This window comes from Artibeus jamaicensis, unplaced genomic scaffold (genome assembly GCF_021234435.1).
Source record: "Artibeus jamaicensis isolate MK-2021 breed Jamaican fruit bat unplaced genomic scaffold, CSHL_Jam_final contig_233, whole genome shotgun sequence".
Classification (NCBI taxonomy): domain Eukaryota; kingdom Metazoa; phylum Chordata; class Mammalia; order Chiroptera; family Phyllostomidae; genus Artibeus; species Artibeus jamaicensis.
Window position 1 is genome coordinate 22,635,701 of NW_026521486.1, and position 19,068 is coordinate 22,654,768.

The following is a 19,068-nucleotide window of genomic DNA, read 5'->3' on the forward strand; positions in this document are numbered from 1 at the left end:
CTCCATATTCCTTCTCAACACTTATTTTATATTTTTTTATAGTAGTCATTCTACTATTGTGAAGTAGTTTCATGATTTTGATTTGCATTTTCCTCATTTTTAGTGATGTTGAGCGTTTTTCTTACTCAAGATGTTTTAACATCAAATCATTTTTAGCTCTTTGAGAGCTGGGACTATGTCTTGTTTACCATGGTATTTTTATGTAGAGTGCATTGAGGCACTCACATTAATTTAATGTATTTATTGAATGCTTAGTTTTCTGTGCTCACAACTACTTTAACTACTTTTTGACTTTGATCATTTTGTTTTTTGGTGGGGGAAGTATATAGGGATGTTGTGAAAGAAAATATAAAAGTGAAATGATCAAATGTAAAATGATTTTGTTTAAAAAGAAAAGTCCCACTTGTACCATTGCTTGCTGACATACACAAACCTTGATGTCAAGGGAATAATTTTAACTTTTGAGCAAGGCATGATAGAGTATGTTTTTGAAGGTAAGGTTCAGTGGCTTATAATAAAGAATCCCCAAATATCACTGACATAAACAGGATAGCAGTTAATTTCTTTCTTTAGTAAAAGAGGAAGTAGGCAGTCAAGGCAATGAAACTGCACAGTTGTTGGGGATTCAGGTTCTAGCAAGTGGTTGTGCTTTTCCTAGGGTTGACTCCTGTCCTCATAGTCCATATAGTTGTTAGAGCTGTAGCCATAATATCCACATTCCAGGTTCTGGTTGTTTTTTGTTTTTAAATTGGTGGTTTCCTTCTTTTGGTTGTGTGAGAAGGTGAAATGTATCTACCTACACCTCTGTTATTTTATAATAAGTATCATCTTAGCTAAAGGATGTGACTATGTAGGAAGTACCTAGTTTCAGAGGGACATTAAATATTATTAGTGGGTAGTGGGATAAGTGGACTCATACTATTGGGTGTTTCTGAGATTCTACTGAGCTTTTCATCTTAGCATTTTTTAAATATTCTATATCTGATATCTACAAAAATCAGCCCTGGCCAGTGTGGTTCTGTTGGTTGGAGCATTGTCCTGTAGACTGAAAGATTATGGGTTCATTTCCTAGTCATGGCACATATCCAGGTTGTGGGTTCAATCTCTTGTTGGGGCATACATGAGAAAGCAACCAGTCAGTGTTTCTCTTTCAAGTTGATGTTTTTCTCTCTCCCCCTTCCTCTGTCTCTAGAGGCAATGAGAAAATGTCCTTGAGTGAGAATTAAAAAAAAAAACAAACCCTACAAAAATCACCCTCCTCCCTAAGTAGGGTGTTTTTCCCTTTCCCTATCTTTCTTAATGCTTTTGTCTCTCTACCAGTTATTCCGATTTTCATCATTTCTAAGAGCAATTTAGTTCTACTTCTGATAGACTTTGGATAAAGGAAAGGAAAGAGGGTAAAATTATTCCTATGTCTATATCTATGTATTATAGATATACATACATATGTAGATATAGGTATGGATATCCCAAATTGTGTCTTGTTTTGTTCAGGGCGGATTGAAAAGAATTGGAGAATTAATTGAAAGTAAAATCCTTGGTTAAAACCTGAGTCATCACAAAGTTTGCATCAAAAGGCACAATTTTATTACATCACATGATGCACACACACACAAACACAGAGAAGGAGGGGGAGATTAATTTTAAGGGATTGGTAATTGGCTCCTGTGATTGTGGTACTGGCAAAATCACAGCCTGTGAGGCAGCCAGTAGGCTGGAAACTCAGGATTTCTGTCTTATAGTCTTAATGCAGAGTTTCTCTGGAAATCTGTTTTACTCTTTAGTCCTTCAATTGATTGGATAAGGCCTATTCATATTATAGAAGGTAATTTCCTTTACTTAAAGTCAACTGATTGTATGCCAGTACCAGCCTGTTTTGATTGCTGTGGCCTTGTTGTATAGTTTCATATTAGGTATCATGATTCCTCCAACTTTGTTCTTCTTTCTCAGGATTGATTTTGCTGTGTAGGACCATTTGTGGTTCTATATAAATTTTTGAAATATTTATTCTAGTTCTTTGAAATACATTATTGGACTCCTGATGGGAATGGCATTGAATCTATAGATTGCTTTGGGTAGTATGGATACTATAATGTTAATTCTTCCTATCCATGGAAACACAGTATGTGCTTGCACTTATTTGTATCTTCAATTTTTTCAGTGTCTTGTAATTTTCTGTGTATAGGTCTTTAACATCCTTGGTTAGGTTTATTTCTAGATATTTTATTCTTTTTGAAGCAATTGTGCATGGGATTGTTTTCCTAATTTCCCTTTCTGTTTGTTATTGGCATATAAAAACACAGCTGATTTCTGGGCAATAAACTCACATCTTTATAGTCAATTAATATTCAGCAGAGGAAGCAAACACATACAGTGGGCTAAAGATAGTTTATTCAATAAATGGTATTGGGAATATTGGACAGATAGGTGCAGAAAAATGAAACTAGCCCGCTTTCTTTTTTTTTTTTTTTAAATATTTTATTTATTTATCTTTAGAGGGGAAGGGAAGGAGAAAGGGAGAGAAACATCAATGTATGGTTGCCTTTCGTGCATCCCCTGCTGGAAACTGGCCTGCAGGGACCTGGTCTGCAACCCAGGCATGTGGCCTGACTGGGAATTGAACCGCGATTGTCTGGTTCGCAGGCCCGCGCTCAATCCACTGAGCTACACCAGCCAGGGCCTAGCCCGCTTTCTTAAACCATACACAAGAATAAATTCAAAATGGATCAAAGACTTAAATGTTAGACCTGAAACCATAAAAATTCTAGAAGAAAACATAAGCAGCAAAATCTTGGATATTGCTCACAGAATTTTTTTATCAGATATATCTCCCCAGGCAAGGCAAACAAGAGAAAATAAATAAATGGGACTACATCAAACTAAAAAGTTTTTGCACAGCAAAAGAAAATGTCAACAAAATAAAAAGATAACCCACAGAATTAGGAGAACATATTTGCCCGTACATCTGATAAGGGGTTAATACTCAAATTTTATAAAGTACTTACAAAACTCAGCACCAAAAAAACAAAAACCTAATTAAAAAATGGGCAAAGGACCTGAATAGACTCTTTTCCAAAGAGGATCAAAGAGGATATAATTGACAGGTGGTCAATGGATATATGAAAAGATGCTCAATGCCACTAATCATCAGAGAAATGCAAATTAAAAATACAGTGACATAACTTCTCACCTGTTAGCATGGCTATCATCCATAGATCAACAGACAACAAGTGCTGGCAAGGATGTGGAAAAAGGTGAACTCTTGTACCATTGGATGGAATGTAGACTGGTGTACCACTGTGGGTAGCAGTATGAGGTTACCTCAGAAAATTAAAAGTGGATATGCCTCTTGATCTAGGGATCCCACTTCTGGGAATATATCCAGAGGAACCCAAAACACTAATTCAAAAGAACATAAGCACCTATGTTCATTGCAGCATTATTTACAATTGCCAAGATATGGAAGCAGCCCAAGTGTCCATCAGTAGATGAGTGGATAAAACAACTATGGGACATTTACATAATGGAATTCTACTCAGCAGTAGGAAAGAAGAAAATTTTACCCTTTGTGACAGTATGGATGGACCTGAAGAACATTATGCTAAGTGAAATAAGCCAGTCAGACAAACACCATATGATTTCACTCATGTGGCATCTAGTGAACAAACTCAACTAACAAGCAAAACAGAGAGCCATAGATGGAGAGCAGATGACAATTAATGGGGAAGTGGTTAGGGGTGGGGGGGATGTAGCAAAAAAAAAAAAAAGGACTCATGGATATGGACAATAGTTTGATTGCTGGGGGGAGGGGGACATAAGAGGACTAAATGGTAGTGGAAAAAAATACAATAAAGTTTAAACTTAACGACAACAAAGTCAGCTGATTATAAATGTTAATCACATTTACAGTATAAAATACCTCTACAGCAACGTGTAGACTAGTGTTTGACCAAACAATTGGGCACCATTACATGGTTGGAGAGAGAGATTTAGTAGGTCCATGATATATTCAGGATTTAATGGTAATAGTTGAAACCTGGCTGAGTATGACATTTCTAGAGAAAGAAGAGTTTAAGAATGAAGCCTGAAGGTTACATATAGAAGGAGAGTTATTAGGGAAAAAGAGTCTCAGAAAAGGAGACTATGAAAGAGTGCCTATAACTCAAGATACACGTTTGTTATTTTTATCTACAAACCTGATCCAATTTCACATCCAGGACAAAATGATGTCATTGAAAGCACATCTGTAGAAATTGCCAGATGTAGTAAATTTTAGTTTGTGTATTAGTATTCTTTTTTTTCTCCTAATTTTATTCTGTTTTAGTCTTTTGATTCTGGGTTCATGTGCTGTGTCTTATCTAGAATAAAGAATTTTCCTGGTAGTAAGAGGTGCCTTACTACCAGTGTCTTCATGGTAGATTGTGATTTTGCTTTTTCCTACCAAGATAATTACCATTTGGGAAGGGGTCTCCTCACAAGAAAAATGAGTAAATTGCTTTATTTATTGTTCCCATTTAATTAGTGTTGCCTAGGCTATTTGAAGGTAACTGATTTGTCTCCCATCCAAGTACTAACCAGGCCTGACCCTACTTAGCTTCTGAGATCAGACAAGATCGGGCGCGTTCAGGGTGATATGGTCGTAGACATAACAGTGATTTGTTATTTATTCATTTTTAATTTTTATTACTTAAAATATTTATTTATTTTTAGAAGGGAAGGGAGGGAGAGAGAGAGGGAGAGAAACATCATGTGGTTGCTTCTCTCATGCCCGCAACCGGGTACTTGGCCTGCAATCCAGGCATGTGCCCTGACCAGTGATTGAACTGTCAACCTTTTGGTTCACAGGCCGACACCCAGTCCCTTGAGCCACATCAGCCATGGTGACAGTGATTTTTTTTTAAATGGTGTGCCTATCCAGGAGTTTTTACAGGAAAACTATCTCTAATATAAAAGCAAATTCTTCCTGAATTTCATTTTATTTCAAAACTACTTTATCAGTTAATCAGTAGCATTTATTTGATATCTGATATTTACATGTATGTTTTTCTTGATGCTCTGGGAAAAATTAAAGAAATAGAGGATTGAAATTAATTGATCTGAATTAATATTCTGAGAGACATTTCTGCATATATATAGACAGCATTTGCAATTGCTGTGTTTATTTTACATGGTTGAGAGTAAACTGTTAATCTCACAGATACTTTATTGGGTAACCAAACCAACCTTTTTAAACGTTAAAGGGGAAAGAACACTTATTTTATGGGCTTTTTTTCCTGTATTTTAAAAGTGAATATAAAATTTGAACTTTATTTTAAGACTTGGGACTATCTCTTTTGCGTGTATGTACTTTTTGGCTCCAGGACTGTATAAATTTACTGTTCATGCTTTTAACTTCTTTTTTTATTTTTATTTATTTTTTTAAAAAATGTTTTATTTATTTATTTTTAGAGAGGAAGGGAAGGGGAGAGGGAGAGAAATAGAAATATCAATGTATGGTTGCCTCTTGTTAGTCCCCTGCTAGGAACTGGTCTGCAACCCAGGCATGTGCCCTGATTGCAGGAATCGAACCTCGATCATGTGGTTCAGAGGCCCGAGCTCAATCCACTGAGCTACACCAGCCAGGGCTTGCTTTTGACTTCTGACAGACTTTGTTTTTTCTCTTTTTTTGATATTAATGGATGGGAAAAATGGAAAAACATATGTTTTTAAATAATAGAGGAGGGAGGCCATCAGAGGGGGTGTCAACCTGCTGGTCCCTTTCTGGCCCACAGGAAGGCATTGGTAGCTAGGCCACAGGGGTTGGGGTGGGGATGGTGATGGAGGTGATGTGCCTTTGTGGGTGGAGAGTCTTCACCTGACCATTTCTTGGGTATGGTTAGATGTGAATTTCAGTGGAGCTGCCTTAAAAATTCAAGTAGCCTCTGCAGCAGCAGCTATGGGCACCGAGGATGGACAACCACTCATCCTGGGGAAATAGGAGTGGGCCATTGGGCAGAGGAGAAGTTGTGCCTTTTTATTTCCTGGCCATAAGCTGGTCTCTGGAGATCACTAAAATTACAGTGGATAAGATGTCTGGGCAGGTGTCACTTGAAGATGCCAGCACCAATGGCACCTTAATTACAAGCTGAAGGTTGCTAAGAAGTAGATATGCCCTTTACAGACTGGGGATGTCATCTACTGGTGTTACAGGAATGATGAGTAGGAACACAATATGGCATGCCTTTATGAATATTTACATGAAAAGCAAGGTATAACACAGGAATCTTTTGAAGCTGATAAAGAAAGTGTATTCCATATGACCAAATATATTTCAGTTCCAAGTGAGGTGATGATTCTGCCATTGCCTGCCACTTAGCAGTCGTTTAGAAACCACAGCCGTTGACACTGATGTTGGACCTCTTCAACACAGCCTCTGTCTCTTTCATAGTCATCTTTTGTAGGGCAAGAGCATTCTCTCAGTTCCACATTCGGGTGCAGACATCCCTTCTAAAAGGATGTGGTCCAATTGTGGCAAATGATATCTTTAGTTTTGCTTCAGCTCTCCCAGAGAAGGAACATCATGTTCTTTGATAGAACCCTGGGATTAAGAGAATTTGAGCCCATTGAAAAGAAAATAAAAGGAGTTGGGGAGCCTAATCTGAACCTGCAGTTGTTTGTTGCATGCTGGTATAGAAACACTTAAAATTTATGATGCCATGAAGCCAGACAAGATGGGATGTTCTTGTGCTTCATCTGTATGGAGTTGCTGCAGAACTGTGTGAGATTGCAGTCCTGGAATGCTTTTTGTTGTCTGACTGTAGAATCACTGAAAACACCATGTTGCAGCCTAGGCATTTTTTGAGAGATGACATGTCGGTATTGGAAGAATATTCTTGCTTTTCAGTTGCTCGTGGCTGTAATATCTCATTCTGATTTCTCTTGGGGCCACAACTGCTGTGTAGTTTTACACAATGAAATTCAATCATTGGTGAACAGACAGTGTACAAGAACTAAATGTCAGGGGAGGCACAGAGATGGCTTTGGAGTTTTGGAGGTCAAGGACAAGGTGTTTCAAAAACTACCCAATATAAACATGTGAGGGCATTTTTACAGTTAGCCTCTCAAGTGAAACTGGGATCTCTATATTAGGTACTCTGGTTTGACTTTTCTTTCATGGAGCCTTTCCTTGTGAGTGAGATCCTTCCTAGTGGCCTGGGAGGCTCTGTAAGGCCACATCCTATCTTCTAGTGTGTAAGTTGAGTTATTATCATATCTTACCTATGGTTTGAGTGTGTTCTTGATTATAGCTGTGGAACAATGGCATGGAGAGCCAGGAGGCTTTAGGCATGAGGCATCCCCTCTGTGGGTTACATGAGTCTTAGTCTGATGCTTCACAATGGCTGAGAGCTCAACCCTTCCTTGCTTCTCCACAGCTACAAGCCCCTATCTCCTGCGTATATACCACATTATTTTATTCCTTCCCTGCTTTCCAGTGAGTGGTATCTTTGAGGTCATGGGGCAGACATGGCAGGCCAAGGTTTGTGTGTGTGTGTGTGTGTGTGTATACATCTGTCCTATGTTGTGCATCTGTGGAGCAGGCCCTTCTGGCTGAGATCCTGGAGAGCACATGAAGCACCAGTTCTAGCTGCTAGTATGCTGGAAGCCATCTATCTATCTTTATGATCATTGCTTTCTCTTGTCCTTGCCCTTGTTCTTTCCTTCTCTTTTAGGTTTGCTATGTCATCTGGAATAATAGTATAAATTTTACTTTTGAAAAAAAAGTTTTCTTGTGTTGCAATCACCTGTTATTTTTTAGTAAAACTTACAACTTTTTATTTCTCAGGAAAATGATTTTCAACTGTTGTCTTGCTCTTGATGTAAACTCAGAGAAGCAAAACTGTTTATAGAAGAATGTACTTTTTCCCATGCTAGTAAACAATCTGTGTTTATTTTTAAAAATTCTATTTAAAGAAAATAAAAACAGAGCATGCTGTTCTGATTGGAATAAACAAAGTTTAGTGAATGGACTGGAGTTTGTAGTTAGGGGAGAGCTTTGTGAATATGTTAGTGATGATTGCAGTCTCTTGTTTTATATCAAGATGGGATTTACATTTTGCCAGAGGGGATAAATCAGTAGGTAATCAGATTAAAGCATATCCTAGACAATATATAATATAGGGAATAGCATTGAAAGCATGTGATAAATGACCTGCTATAATTATGAAACTATATAATGCTAGCTTCCTCAGTGAAAAGTGGAGACATCGTCGTATTTCAGGGCAGTTTATCAGTTTCCATATTGCTAATGGCATAAAAAATTTTAATTTGAACAAAAGGGGAAAAGTCATAATATTACCCTGCTACCCTATTTGTATAGTTAGTGTGTAATCATGGCATTTATTTGTGTGAAAACCAGAAATTAAGTAGATTTCTTCATTTGTATGTGTATTTTCTCTTCCATCCAGAAAAAGTATACATTCAGGAGGAAATAATCGGGAAAAGGAAGAATAAGAAGATCAAGATGTGTAGCTCTGTGGCTGCCAAATTGTGGTTTTTGACAGATCGTCGAATCAGGGAAGACTATCCCCAAAAAGAGATCTTACGAGCATTAAAGGCCAAGTGTTGTGAGGAGGAACTGGACTTTAGGGCTGTGGTGATGGATGAAGTGGTGCTGACAATTGAGCAAGGAAACTTGGGTAAGTCCGTACTAATTTTTTTGGTTTTTCTTAGTATGTGGTGACTCTGCATGTTTCAGGAATAATTAGGACAAAGACATCAATAATAGCCTTAGCATAGTAAGTATTAGCTGATGTTAAAATCTAGTATATTTTCTGAAAGAAATGAAAGCATTGGTATTTATTAAACCCCTTATTATTTAGGAAATAATTGGGAAGGGAATTAAAGATAACCTACTAGTTGTCTTCTATTATTACGATCTTACAGTTTTAAAATACTTTGTTATTTAAGGGGGGGTGGTCCTTGTAATAAATGAATCAAAATTCATGTGTGATGCATTTTTTTTAGATTGTATTTATTTATTTTTAGAGAGAGGGGAAGGGAGGGAGAAAGAGAGGGAGAGAAACATCAATTGGTTGTCTCTCATACAACATGACCCACAACCCAGACATGTGCCCTGGTGGGGAATTGTACTAGTGACCTTCTAGTTGACAGGCCCATGATCAATCCACTGAGCCGCACCAGCCAGGGCTATTTGTTTGTTTTAGAGAGAAGGGATGGAAGGGAGAAAGAGAGTGAGAGAAACGTCTATTGGTTGCCTCTGGTACATACCCCAGGTGGGGACTAAACCTGAAACCCAGGCATGTGCCCTGACCAAGAATTGAATCGGCAACCATTCAGGTATTAGCTCTTTAAATATTTGGTGGATTTAACCAATGAAGCTGTTAGGTCTTCTGGACTTAATTCATTGGGCTAATTCTGGCTCTTTGGCACTTTTTCCTTGTTACATCAGCAGATAAACCTATCCCCAAATAACAGTTATTTTATATAATGAAAACATTTAAATTTATTCTGGACATTTTTTCTTAAATATTCCCCTGGATGTTTGCTCTTAGTTAACAATTTGAGAGACCTACTAGATACAAAGCATAGCACTAGGCACCCTAGGTTTCTAGTTTGTCTTTTTTTCTTTTATAAAATACTAATAGCTTTATATATTTTTAATTATATAAATGACACAAAAATAACAAATGTAAATATTAAGTCAAATATCATCTGATATTTGCCATTCATATATTGATCACACATATACATATAGATTTATAATGTATATACTGTTCTTTAAATGTTTTTTACATGTCAAGTGAATGTCATCTGTATGCCAAGATTATTGTACTAGGCACTGTAATAGTCCATTGGTTCTTGTCTTTCTTAAGCTAAATGGAAGACCTGGACATTATGCAAAAGTCAAAGAAATAGTTACACACAAGTGTTATAAAAGGACAGTACAGTGTGATATGAGAGAGTACACCAATAAATCTCATTAAATCGGAGGTCAGAGAAGGCCTCATCAAGGAAGTGACACTAAAACCTGAAGGATGAATAGCTGTTATTCCAAGGATAGAATGAGAGGAACAGTATATACACTGCCTTTAAGTAGGATTCCTTTGCCATAAATTCCTAGAGGAGGAATTACTGTTCATTGCTAAACTGTTCCAGAAAGGTAGTACTAATGTAGTACCCTTTTCAAATAGTCTCTCCAGTGTGATTGTTTTCATTTTAGACAATTTAGGGATAGGGTTAGAGTTAATTAGACAAGGAATGGCCAGGTTGAGCAGCTTACTGCCTAATCTTTTGGGAATTTGGGACTGTCATTCCCAACCCAGCTGGACAGTGGGATATATAGTTGGGTATTTCTTTAAGTTAGAAAATAAGCTGTTCAATATTAAAGGAAAAACATTTAGTATCTTCAGTCATCAGGAAGAAATATCTTTTCTCCTAGGAATTTATCTGCTTCGCCCATTAAAGTAGTAGGTAGCTTTGATTATATTTAATCTAAATGCTAAATCCATCTACATTTTCATTATTCTTCAGTGAGATACTTGAATGAAATTTCAGCTTCTCTGCCAGCACCAAGTGATTATACCTGTGTTATCAGAGTGATTGCCTATCCCTTTCCAGAGTAGTTCAGGAAAGTGAAGAAATTGGATTAGTTGTGCCTCTAATGCTTTAAAGTCATTCACATTAAAGGTCAAATTGCTTTTGGAAGTGGCTACAGTTTTATACCTGATGTTGAGTAGTATAAATTAGAACATAGCTGTATGAATAAAAGTTACTATGATAAATTCTAGACAGTTGAAGTGAGGTAAACTAGACAACATGACATTCTTGCAGATACAGTTTGGGGAAAAGTAGGTTTACAGTTCTGAAACATAATACAAAAATAAACACTGTTTTTTCATATTCACAACAGTAAACCTACCATACTTTTGCCCCACCCTGTAAATAAGCAGGTCCTTATTTATAAGTTGCATGTCAAAATAATTCCCTTGGTTATGGTGTGTGATGAGATAGTGGTGAAGTGTTACAAGTATTCCTGGTCTCTCTGCCCCCTAAATGTTATTACCAAAATTGTCCCACAAAATGTTATTAAATTGTAAGGACTAAATGTACTGTAGATAATGTTGCTTGTTCATTTCTTGGCCTGTGGTACATTCTTCCTTAAGTAGTTATTCCTTACCCCCCTAGTTTCTTTGCTGACATTACATGGATTTCCATTTGAGAAATTCTCTCTTCCATATTGTGCAGTCATGTGTATTGGTGTGTACTTGAAATGCCTCTACATTTGTGGAGTCTCCCTCTAGCCCCTTTTTCATAGAGGGAACACTTAAATGTCTTTGAATGTCTGTGTTTTAGATTATATTGGGCCTCAATCAATCCATATATACAAAGTTATAGTATATAGTTGTATGCCATTATCCAAATAATCCCCAGGCTTTCCATCTAAGAAATAAGTAAATTAGCCCTGACTGACTGGTGTGGCTCTGTTGGTTGGGTGTCATCCTGCAAAGTGAAAGGATGTGGGTTGATTCTTGGTCAGGGTACATGCCTTGGTTGCAGGTTTGATCTCTGGTTGGGGTGGAGAGGCAGTTGATTGTTGTTTCCCTCTCTTTCTCCCTCCATTCCTGTGTCTCTAAAAATAAAGTTAAAAAAGAAATAAGTAAATTAAACAGTTGTTATTAAAATAAAAACTTTACAAAGGAAAATATACAAAGCAAAGCAACTAGGCTGAAAACTGGTGAAAATGAAAGGTGGATCTCTTGAGCATTATGTGCTGCCCCATTATGGTCAAGCTAGGCCAAGGCCGGAAGTCTGTCCTGAATTTGAGTAGTTTGACTTAAGGATAGAAGGAGAAAGTTTGGAATTTAATGATTTTGGTGTGATGACTTGATGAGACTGCAGGTGGTTTTTTTGCTTCCTGAACTTCCAGAATTGCTCTGTTTTGTGTGTGTGTGTTTTCCTGAGCCTGGTTTTATCAGCATTCTTTTTTAATTTAGGTCTGTGCACAGTCCTCTATCTATACATTAAATTTTGTTCTTGCCCAAATTAGCTAGAGATATTTTAGTTGCTCATATATCATATACCCTGAACTAATACAGAGATACAGTTTTTTGGCAAAGAGAGGGCAGAAATCAATTAGGATCCTTTTCTTATTTCAGAACAGAGATGTCTAATAACCCATGTACACAGTGGTGAAACTGGTAATTAGTAATTACCTTTATCCACTGAGAAACATGGTCTTGTTGAGGATAAAGCTTGTGGGAATCTGGTATGTGTTGCCACAGAAAACTTTAAAAGATGATGAGGGATTTGGAAGCAGGGAGCTAGAATGACCTCCTGAAGGCATTGGGGAACTTAAAGCAAACAAACAGATGAGGAGCTCAAACCTCTAAAATCTTTTTTCAAGGGAAGTAATTAATTCCAGAGTTTGTGTGTATTTGGTACTATAGGTCCAACCTAACCATCAGAGTATATTCCTGCTGAAAGGAGTCTTCCAGCTATTATAATGCTTAGGAAATTAGCAAAGCTAAGCATCTGGAGGGAAGTCATGTAACATAATGAAAAGAACTTGGGATTTAGAACTAGTTTGCTCTAGCTGTCCTGGCTGATCTCTTGTTTGTTTGTTTGTTTGATCTCTTTATTAAACCAGACCTTTTTTAGTTGGTCAGACTGGTTGTCTTGTTTTATTTAATAATGACTAAATTAAATCTTTTGGTAAGTTCTATGACAATAGGGAATAATTTTTTTTTTCATTTTTATTTTATTGATTATGCTATTGCAGTTGTCCCAATTTTTTTCTCCCCTTTATCTCCTCGCCCCCAGCATTCTCCCTAGCCCTTCTTAGTTCATGTCCATGGGTCATACATGTAAATTCTTTGGCTTCTCCATTTCTAATAGTATTCTTAACCTTCCCCTGCCTATTTTGTATCTACCATTTATGCTTCTTATTTCCTTTACCTTTTCCCCTGCTCCACCTCCCTGCTGATGATTCTCCATGTGATCTCCATTTCTGATTCTGTTCTTGTTGTAGTTGTTTGTTTGTTTTGTTTTGTTTTTTAGGTTTGGTTGTTGATAGTTGTGAGTTTGTTTTCATTTTAGTGTTCATATTTTTTATCTTCTTTTTCTTAGATAAGTCCCTTTAACATTTCATATAATAAGGGCTTGGTGATGATGAATTCCTTTAACTTGACCTTATCTGGGAAACACTTTATCTGCCCTTCCATTCTAAATGCTAGCTTTCTTGGATAGATTAATCTTGGAAGTAGGTCCTTGCCTTTCATGACTTTGGATACTTCTTTCCAGCTCCTTTTTGTCTGCAAGGTCTCTTTTGAGAAATCAGCTAATAGTCTTATGGGAACTACTTAGTAGGTAACTGCCTGCTTTTCTCTTGCTGCTTTTAAGATTCTCTCAATCTTGAGAAATGTAATTATGATGTGCCTTTGTGTGTGCTTCCTTGGAAGCTCTATGGGATTCTGAGCTTCCTGGACTTCCTGGAAGTCTGTTTCCGTTGCCAGTTGGGGAAATTCTTATTCTTATTCATTATTTTTTCAAATAAGTTTACAATTTCTTGCTCTCCTCTTCTTCTGGCACTCGTATGTTGGAACATTTAAGGTTATTCCAGAGGTTACTAAGCCTCTCCTCATTTTTTAAATTACTTTTTTATTCTATTCCAGTTGGATATTTATTTATTCCTTCTATTGCAAATCGTTGATTTGCGACCCAGTTTCTTTCCCTTGGTTCCCTGTATATTTTTCTTTATTTCAGTTTGCATAGCCTTCACTTCTTCCTCTGTTTTGTGTCCATACTCAGTCATTTCTGTGAGCATCCTGAATACCAATGTTTTGAACTCTGCACCTGATAGGTTGGTTGTGTCCTCATTGCTTAGTTCTTCTTCTGAAGTTTTGATCTGTTCTTTCATTTGGGCCTTATTTCTTTGTCTTGGTGCACCTATTATGTTGTAAGGGTATTTGCCAGGGTGGGGACAACCCACAGCTATGTTGTGCTGCATGTGGCAGGAGGGGTCAGAGAGAACATAATGCTCTTTGCTGGGGTCCTGGCCAGCTTTCAGTCACTTCCTCCGCTACCCACAAGCAAATTGGGCCGTTCCGGTGCTGATTCCTGGGTGGGTGGGTTTGTGTGCCTTCTAGGACAGTGTGGTTCTCTCTAATGAACCCTCCTGTGAGGCTTGGAGTTTCTCCCACCACCTCAATCCCCACAGGTTTTTATAGCCAAAGGTTTTAAGGCTTCAATTTCCTGGGCTGGAACCCTGGCTTATGTGGTCTGTCTCTCTCCCCACTTGTTCTTCCTGGCTTATCTGCATGTGAATGTGGGACCCCCAATCCACCATCTACTGCCTTGCCCTGTCTCTCCACCATAGCTGCCCATTTTTGCCTCTTCTACCAGTCCGAATGAATGTATCTCCTTAACTCCTTGGTTGTCAGACTTCCTCAGACTTTAATTTTCTGGCAGTTTTGAGTTTTTTGTTTTTAATTTGTTGTTGTCCTTCTTTTGGTAGTGTGAGAAAGGAAAATATGTCTACCTATGCCTCCTTCTTGGCTGGGCGTTCTTGGAATAAAAATGAAAAGGCCTACTGTATAATGTGTTCAGGGTTACTTGAAATGTGTGTAATTGCCCTGGTATGGTATCTGACACATAGTAAATATTCAGTAAATGGTAGTTACTTATTGGTGGCAGAAAACCATGATATTCTTCTACTGTTTATATGTAGTACGTCTTGACAGTTGTGAAATTGATTCTCTAAGACTGTTGTCTGAGCTGTACACAAGTGATAAGCCATAAAAGAACTTAGAGTGATGAGTGTAGATACTAAATTGAGCTAGTAAAAGCCCAGGACAATTTGTCTTACTTCATAGAATTCAAGTTTTAAAATTATATTTCTGTTACAAACACAATAGCAGTATTCAAAGCTTTTTTTTTTTTTAACAAATAACTCATTTATTTCTGGTGATAATTCAATGAGGTAGTTACTATTATTGTCTTTATTTTACAAATGAGAAAATGAAATCCTAGGTTAAATGGTTTGCTCAAAATTGTAAAGACAGTAAGTGCTGGAGCCAAGATTTAAAACCAGGTGGTCTGTCTTCAGAGCTTGAGTTATATTTATATTTCTCCACTTTTTCTAATTATAAGGTAGTATACTATAAATACTCTTCTGTCTCTTGCTTTTTTCTTCCACCGTATTCTGTAGGGTACTTGATGCAGATAATTACATATGATAGTGACAGTTTTCTAGTTTCTATGTTTTAAATTTATTTTTCTTATTTTATTACATTAAATAGCACCTCCAGTGTAATGTTGAATAAAAATAATGATAGTGAACATGCTTGTCTAATATGTGATCTTAAAGAGAGCTGCAGTTTTGTTCCAGTAAATAAACCTGATGCTTAATGTTCATTCTATTTTTATGTTGAGAAATACCCTTTACCAGGGTAAATTTCCTTTTCTTACTAGTGTTTTTTTTTTTAAGACCACATACTCATCAATAATGGTCAGTTTATTTTTAGCTATTTTAGTGGGTATGAAGTGTACCTAATTGTTTTCAGTCCCTACTCACTAATGAAGTTGAGTATCTGCATGTATTGGTTTAGGTATCATCACTTGTAAAGTGCCTATTCAAGTCTTTTGTCCATTTTGCTATTGAATTGACTATTTTATTGTACTTTTGTAAATGTTTCATTTGTGACTTGCCTTTAAAATTTTTTTGTAATTAACTAAAAATTGTTTTGACTGCAGTTTATATTTAGTATTTTGTATTCAAGTTTCAGGTATACAGCATAGTTAGACACACGTATACTTTACAAAGTGTTTTCCTGCTATATCTAGTACCCAACTGGCACCATGTATAGTTATTACACTATTATTGACTCTATTTTCTGTGTTGTACTTTACATCCTCATAACTGTTTCATAACTACCAATCTGTACTTCTCAGTCCCTTCACCTTTTTCAACTGGCCCCAAACCCTGTCTCTCTGGCAACCATTAGTCAGTCGGTTCTCTCTGTGAGTCTGTTTCTGTTTTGTTTGTCCATTTTTATTCTTTAGATTCCACATATAAGTGAAAGCATATGGCATTTGTCTTTCTCTGACTGACTTATTTAACATAGCATAATACCTCCTGTTACAAATGGTAAGGTTTTATTCTTTGTTATGGTTTCGTAATGTTCCATTGTAAATGTGTAGCAAAGCTTTTTTATCCACCGGTCTAATGATGAGTGTTTGGGTTGCTTCCATAGCTTTTGCCTTTTAACATTCTTTTTTTTTTTTTTTTTTTTTTAAGATTTTATTTATTTTTCTGGACCAAAGGGAAGGGATGGAGAAAGGGAGAGAAACATCATTGTGTGGTTGCCTCTCTCATGCCCCTCACTGGGGACCTGGCCCACAACCCAGGCATGTGCCCCGACAGGGAATTGATTCAGCAATGCTTTGGTTTGCAGGCCGGCACTCAATCTGAGCCACACCAATGAAGGCTGCCTTTTAACATTCTTAATGGTGTCTTGATAAATAGAAGAATTCACTTTTAATGTAATTTAACATCTTATTGTTTACAGTTGATTCTTTTTGTGCCTTGTATTAAAAAAATCTTTCCCTACTCTGAGGTCATGAAGCTACCCTCTTTGCCATCTTTTAGAGAGTATATTGTTTTGGCACTTACGTGCATATTCATAATCTACCTGAAATTCATTTTTGTGTATGATCATAGGTAATGGTAAAGTTTCATTTTCTTTCCATTTGAATATTTGGTTGTCCCAGCACCTTTTACTAAGGAGATTGACCTTTTTTAATTGTTCTTCCGTGTTGCCTTTGCAATAAGTCAAGTTATCTGTATACATGGTAGATGGGTTTATTCTGTTCCTTGTTCTAATTGTGCCTCTTTTCACCAATACCACACTGACTTAATTACTATAGTTTGTGACATCCAATAAAGTGTTCTCTGACATCATTAAGAATATATAACTAGTCATGTTCTACAAACGCATATAATGCGTTTATACATTTTAGAGTCAGCTTGTCATGATCCACAAAATACCATGTGAAATTTTGATTAGAATTGTGTTGAATTTATAGATCAATTTGAAAAGAAATGACACATACTGTTGAACCTTCTAATATGTGAATGTGTGTGTGGTCAGTCTTGTCTCTGTGTCTTTCTCTCTACCTCACTCCTCCTTCCTCATCTTTAATAACTGTAACGTTGTATAATTTTACCCCCAGAAGTCTTGTACATCTTACTAAATGCATCTTGTTACTGTGAATTTTATATTTTTTCTGCTATTGTAAATGACACAATTAAAATTCTTTTATTTCTAACTCATTGTTGCTGGTTCTGTTTTATACAGTGTATTGACAGTAGCTCACTTATTTAAGTAAATTGTGATAGGTTCTTTTGGATTGTGTGCTTGGAAAAAAAGTGTCATCAGCAAGTAATCAGAGTTTTAGATTTCCTTTCTAGTCTTTACATCTCACTTTTCTTGACTAATTGCACCAAATAGGACCTTTGGGACAATGTTGGACAAAATAGGTACAGTGGGCATCCTACTCTCATTTCTGGGCCCAGAGGAAAGCTTTTAACATTAAACCATTAAGTATATGACCTGGAGGATTTTTAAGATATCCTTTATCATATTAAGAAAATTTATTTATACTTCAGGTATCCTAAAGGGCTTTTTATAATCCCAAGTACTTGAATTTTATGAAATAGCATCTATACATCTATTGAATGGTCATGTTTCTTTTTACTGTATTGCAAGTGACATGATTGGTATTTATAAGTTAAAGGAACTTTAAATTTTTGGAATAAATTAAACTTGCTTAAGATTGTTGTTATATAGCTGGGTTTAATTTAATATCTTGTTGAAGATTTTGGTATTTATGTTTTAGTGAAATTGGCTTGTACCTTCACTTTCTTGAAATGTCATTGTCAGTTTCTGCTAAGTTATGTTGTCCTGTTTTATAACAGGCTAGGAGTGACTTTTATTGTTGTTCCTCTCCAGTTTCTGGAAAAAGTGTGTATGTTGGTTTTATTTCTTCCTTAAATGAATGGTGGAATTTACTTTTAGAAGCCATTTTTGCCTGGACATTTTTTTGTGGAAAGATTTTAATGGTTAATTTTCTTTAGCGATTACTGGATTATTCAGATTATGCATTCTTTAAATCCTCGCCCAAGGATTTTTTTTATTGATTTAGAGAAAGAGGAAGGGTGAGGGAGGGAGGGAGGGAGGGAGAGATTAGAGAGAAACATCAATGGGTTGCCTCTGTGTGCGCCCTAACCAGGATCAATCCCGCAACCTTTTGGTGTATGGGATAATGGTCTAACCAAGTCACCCAGCCAGGGCCATATTCTGTTTTTCTTGTGGCCATTTTGATAAATTGTATTTTTCTAGGAACTTTTGTACATTTTGTCTAAGTTTATTTGTTGTTTTTTCCCCCCCTAAGTCAGTTTTATCAGAGATCTAACAAATTTATGTTTTCTAGGAACCAACTTTTGGCTTGCCTGGTATTTTCTGTTGATGCTTGCTTTCTGTTCCATTAATTTATGCTGTTTTTAAATTTTCTTCTACTCTTGGTTTTTAGATATGAATGTGATTTGATTTTCCATTGGTGTTTGAGTTTGAGTTTTGAGTAGTTTTTCTTCTGCAGCGTTTATAGGGACAATCTTGTTTTAGGCCATAGAGCTACAGACTGAGGCCAGGGTTTAAACACCTGCTCTGCTTCTTAAAAATTGTGAGACAAATTCAGATTTCATAATTGAGCACCTACTATGTGCCAGATGGTGCTGAGGATATAGCAGTGAACAAGATGGTCAGATTCTTAATCTCATGGTACTGACTTTCTAGTTTTTCGATTTCTTTTCCATTTACAAAAGGGGGTGATGGATGGTATTGATGATTAAGAGTTATTACGTACTTATTATCTTCCAGGCACTTCTTCACTAACATTAACTTAGTTAATCCTTATCTCAACTCCATAAAGGAACTACTGTTACTATACCCATTTTACAGATGAGGAACCTGAGGCACAGAGAGGTTAAGTAACCTGCCAGAGGTTATACAG

General features: G+C 36.6%; 1 protein-coding gene across 16 annotated transcripts in view; it reads left to right on the plus strand.

Annotated features, from left to right (window-relative positions):
• The window catches only part of RIMKLB (ribosomal modification protein rimK like family member B), a 130,643-nt gene that overhangs the window by 83,845 nt on the left and 27,730 nt on the right, over positions 1-19,068 (plus strand). For all 16 annotated transcript variants that reach the window (XM_053661685.1, XM_037167802.2, XM_037167801.2 and 13 more), the window contains one exon: positions 8,445-8,675. In XM_053661685.1, the coding sequence (XP_053517660.1) occupies positions 8,501-8,675 (175 nt within the window). In that variant the 5' untranslated portion in view covers positions 8,445-8,500. The remainder of the gene's footprint in view (positions 1-8,444; positions 8,676-19,068) is intronic.